General features: G+C 37.4%; 1 protein-coding gene across 1 annotated transcript in view; it reads right to left on the bottom strand.

Moving 5' to 3' along the window:
• vps35l (VPS35 endosomal protein sorting factor like) overlaps positions 1–5,450 on the bottom strand; it is an 83,079-nt gene that overhangs the window by 43,901 nt on the left and 33,728 nt on the right. The window contains exons 8-9 of the mRNA XM_037690749.1: positions 283–367; positions 157–213 (exon numbers count right to left, since the gene is read on the bottom strand). Coding sequence (XP_037546677.1) covers positions 157–213; positions 283–367 — 142 coding nt within the window. The remainder of the gene's footprint in view (positions 1–156; positions 214–282; positions 368–5,450) is intronic.

Raw genomic sequence — 5,450 nt, 5'->3', positions numbered from 1 at the left:
AAAAAAAAAAAAAAAAGAAAACCACCAAGAACACGAAAAGTTCTGGGGATTCTAGTGTAAATGATGTTCATCAGCTAGTTGCAATCCCAGTAAGGCACCTTAAAAACTTAAGCAAGTTCACTGGTACACAGAACTAAACAAGCTGAGGTTCCTTACCTGACAGGGGTCTCGGGTCTGAACACATGGTCCAGATTCTGTCATAAACCAGGTGACCTGTGAACAACTAAGATGTCAGAAAGGCTTGTTTTTTTAGGTGACCAATAAAAGGGAAAGGAAACATACCAAAGGTGTCAAGTATGTCAGTGATGAGGACAAACTTGCTGGGGTAGAACTGGATCACAGAGGTGTCAGATAGAAGCTTGGAGCACTGGAACATAAATCACAAATCACTACTGATACTCTTAAAGACAAGCAGTACGCTGATGTCCCCTGTCGCTGAGAGAGTTACGAGGGAATGTTTGTAGTTTTCAAGATTCAGAGGTCACAAAGGAGCAGGACTTCAAGTAGTCAAGTCAACTTTATTTATGAAGCACATTTATAACAGCAGTTGTTACCAAAGTGCTTAACAATAAAATCAATGGGAGTAATTTTATAGAACAATAAAAATTCAATTCAATTCAATTCAAAGTTTATTTATATAGCACATTTAAAAACAACCACATTTGACCAAAGTGTTTAACAAGAATACAACATTGTACATAAAATGTACGGTGGCCCTAAGGTGTAAATGAACAACATCTGAAAACACAGAATCACATTAGAAAAAAAGGAATTACATTAAGCCAAAGCGGAAGTGGCCGGAATCACATTAGAAAAAACAGGAATTACATTTGAAAAAACGGAATTATATTAAGCCAAACAGGAAGGTTTTTTTCTTTTTTTAACTTTATTAAAAGCATAAAACTGAACAACAGAACAATATACAGTATACACACACACAACGGAGATGTGTGTGTACTGTATATTCTAAAAAAGTTGTCAGGTCCTCTGAATGTTCAAAAAACAACAACAATAAATAAATAAAATCGTAGAAATGTTTCATCTTTCATCCGAAAGACTTCTTCAGTCTGACGAGCTGTATTCAGCTCAGTCTTATAAATAGCACCTTCTCATAGTGGATCAACCAGTTTGTTGTTGACAGCCAAAACCAGCTGCTCACATGATCAAGGAGGACCATCAGCCTAACAATGGATCATTAGCACCCTGATGGCTGTTTGCTATCCACAGGGGGCTGAGTAATACTAGCAATAACAGCATTGTAAGAGGGGGACAGTTGAACACGGAGGCCTCCAGAGGACCAGACTTAACTTTTTTAGATTTTTCTACCTGGATTATTGAGCCTGCATCAAGCTGTATTGCATAATGCTCTGTTGTTCGATTTTATGCTGTTAATAAAGTTAAAAAAAAAAGTCATTCCATTTTTTCAAATGTAATCCGGGCCACTTCCGCTTTGGCTTAATGTAATTATGTTTTTTTCTAGTGTTGTTCATTTACACCTTAGGGTCACCGTAAAAATATGATAAAATATGACAAAATAAAACTGAGTTTAATAAAAATATATGATAAAATTTGCAGTAAAATACCAATAAAAGAATAGTACAAATAAAAATCAAGACAGCTATTGCATATTTGCTGCAATTTCCCCAAAACTCGAGTCAATCAAGTACTAATTTGAGTGAAGGCCAGGGAGAACAGATGTGTTTTCAGTCTGGACTTGAACTGATCTACTGACAGAGAGCTTCACAGACAGAAGGAGTCTGTTCCACAGTCTGGGTGCTGCCACAGAGAAGGCTGTCACCTCTAGTCTTCAACCTCGCTTTAGGGACAGTCAACAAGAGCTGGTTGGCTGACCTCAGGGCTTTGGATGGAGTGTAGGACTGCAAGAGCTCACTTATGCCCCTTTTCCATTAGTACCGGTAAGGGCCGACTGGACCCTACTTGTCCCAGTTCAGGTAAGATGGGCCCATGGAGTTTGAACACTTCAAAACAATCAATAAAACTTTAAATTTCACCTGAAAAACAACAGGGAACCAGTGAAGGGAGTGTAAAACAGATTTGACAGATAACAGATTTGTGACTCCTTGTGTTTGTCAACAGACGGGCTGCAGCATTTTAGATGCTCTGCAATCATTGCAGGGAGCTCTGGTCCAACCCTAAATACAAAGAATTATAATAATCCAAACGCATTGTAATAAATGCGTGGATAGCCCTCTTTAGATCAATCAGGCTGAGGAAGATAAGGTTTCATCTTTGCAAGGATCCTCAGCTGAAAGAAACTGACTAACAGCACTAATATGCTTATCAAATTTAAACAGAGGATCAACCATCACACCCAGGTTTTTACAAACAGACTACAGAAGGAGGACAGAGGACCAACCACACTGTCATGCCCAAGCAGGGTGTTGCATTGACCGAACAACAGAATCTCTGTTATTGTCTTATTCAGGTTCAGAAATTTTGTTCTCAATCATGCCTGTACATCCCTAAGACAATCCTGTAACATATGTACAGCAGACTGGCTGTCATTTGTAGTTACAGGTAGATATCTGCAAAGCAATGAAAAGAGACTGTGCTTTTTAAAGATAAAACCCAGAGGCAGCAAGTACAAAGAACAGGCACTAATATCGACCCCTGGGGCACCCCAAATTTCAGAGGAGACACAGAGGAAGAATACTAGATTTAAAGAAAAACTCCTATTTGAGAGATAAGATTGAAACTAGTCATGTCATGGTCAGTCATGGTGTGGGGAGGCATTTCTTTGGATGGCCGCACAGCTCTCCATGTGCTAGCCAGAGGTGCACTGACTGCCATACGGTTCCAGGATGAGATCATCAGACCCATTATAAGACCATACGCTGGTGCAGTGGTCCCTGGGTTCCTTCTTATGCATGACAATGCTAGGCCTCATGTGGCTGAAGTGTGTCAGCAGTTCCTGGATGATACCATACCATACCATTTTATTTATAAAGCACTTATAACAGCGACAAGGCCAACCAAAGTGCTGTACAGACAGAACAACAGGCAACACACAAAGCAATATACAAAATGAAGTAAATCAGAATATAGACATAAACACGATGCAGATAATAAATATGATGAGGGCATTGATGGTATGGACTGGCTTGCCCATTCCCCAGACCTGAATCCAATTGAGCACATCTGGGACATCATGTTTCGGTTAAGCCACCAAGGCCACATCACACCGCAGACTGTTCAGGAGCTAACTGATGCTCTAATCCAGGTCTGAGAAGAGATCCCTCAGGAGAACATCCGCCGTCTCATCAGGAGCATACCCAGGCATTGTTGGGAAGTTATACAGGCACGTAGAAGCCACACACACTACTGTGCCTCATTTAGACTTGTCTTGAGGAAGATTCACTGACGTTGAATCAGCTGTCATGTGATTTTCCACTTTCATATTGAGTATGAATCCAAATCCAGATCTCCATGGTGTAATAATTTGAATTTACATTGATAATTTTTGTGTTATTTTCTTCTCAATCAATTCCACTGTGCTAATAATAAAGTTTGTCAACGAGAATATTTAATTAATTGAGGTCTAGGATGTGTTATTTTAGTGTACCCTTTAATTTTGTGAGCAGTGACTAAAATCTATTTTCTCCAGGATTAAGTTTTGAGATTGGTCTGAAATTTGAGCAAGATGAAGGGTCAAGTTCAGTTTTTTTAATTGATGAATGTTTCATGTTTAAAAACATCAGGAACCACACTTGTAACCATACTGCTATTTATAATAGCAAGAGCAGGGGGTCAAATTGAGGGTAGAACTTCTTTAAAAAAACAATGCAGGATGGGATCAGCAGGGGAACCTGAGGGTTTCATATGACCAACGTTATTTAAAAATGAGAGTGAAATGGGTTCAAACTGATTAAAGACAGCTGAGCAAGGGACAAAGACATAGGGTTAAGCTGTGGAGTGTGGAATTGATGACCTAATCAACTCAACCTTTTCAAAAAAGTGTCTGATAAAGTTATTACAAGTGTCTAGAGACGCCTCAATGTTGGCAGACTGAGGCACATTTAAAATAGGGTTTTTGGTGCTAAAAAAACAGGAATTATGACTATTTGAAGTAATGATTTGGGAGATTTTTTTTTAATGAGTTCATGGTGGTCTGATAGTCTTTCCAACACATTTTTGACATAAAAGAAACCTGCAGTTTGTCTTTCTTTCATTTGCGCTCAGCTTTCCTGCACTGAAATCTGGCTGCTCAGGTGGTCTCATTTAACCAAGGGTGTGGTGTGCATTTTGGTTGCCTGGTTTTTAAACGGGGCAACTAGATCTAAGATCTTAACTGGTCTCCTGATGCTTAGTGATCAGCTCATGAGTACTGATATAAACAGAGGATTCAGAGAGCGTAACAGAGTTACTAGTAAAGGAAGAGGAGAATAAAGCAGCAGTGGAAGAGTTAAATATCCAACAAGGACTGAATGGGGCGGGAGATTTATGCCCCTTTTCCATTAGTACCTGTAGTACCGGTACAGCACGGCTCTACTCTACTCAGTACAGAACAGGTTGTCCTGATGCATGCTCAATAATCCAGGTAGAAAAATCTAAAAAAATTAAATCTGGTCCTCTGGACATTCAAAGGTTGTGTTTCCATTATGCTTTCAGTACCGGTTCCAGTGGGCGGGGTTCAAATTGACGTCACCACCTCTCACCAGCTGGTGGCGCTGAGACGCAGAAACTGTTTTCAGTACAGGTTGAGAATTTATGTTATTTTGAAGTTGTGTGTATGTATGTATGCATGTATGTGTGTATGTACATGTGTATAAATATATATATACACACACACACACAAATATATATGTACACATATATGTGTATATATATATCATATATATATCATATGTGATATATATATCACACATATATGTATATACACACAATTATGTATATATATGTATATATATATACACATATGTATTTATATATATTCATATATATTTATATACATATATATGTATTTATATATATATATTTATATATATATATACATACATATAAATATTATTATATCTATCTATATATATATATATATATATATATATATATATATATGTATATAAATTAAATCTCTGATGAACCAGATTCTACAAAAACATCTAGATTTAAATTTTTATAGGTTTTCATCATCATTTGATGTATTTGCGCTCATTGTCTACTTTTAATGTTCATTTTAGATGTGTGGTTTTCTTTCTTGTTCACATATATACATTTTATTTTTAGCTTTGCTTTAAAGTTCTTGTTTTGTGATTTGTACATTTGTGGGTTAAAATAAAGTTGAACTGAAGGTCGTCTCTTTTCTTTAAACATGTTTGAGGGAAATATTCCTGAGAGCCAATAGTTTTGTGTCTTTTTATGATTTTCAGCTGAGTTAACAGTCATTAAAGTGAAAACAGGATTTCATGATGAAGCTGGCACCGTTTATTTTA

This window comes from Nematolebias whitei, chromosome 17, assembly GCF_014905685.2.
Source record: "Nematolebias whitei isolate Nwh7 chromosome 17, NemWhi1, whole genome shotgun sequence".
NCBI lineage: Eukaryota > Metazoa > Chordata > Actinopteri > Cyprinodontiformes > Rivulidae > Nematolebias > Nematolebias whitei.
The sequence above is the reverse complement of the archived record's forward strand: the minus strand, read 5'-3'. Positions and strand labels throughout refer to the sequence as shown.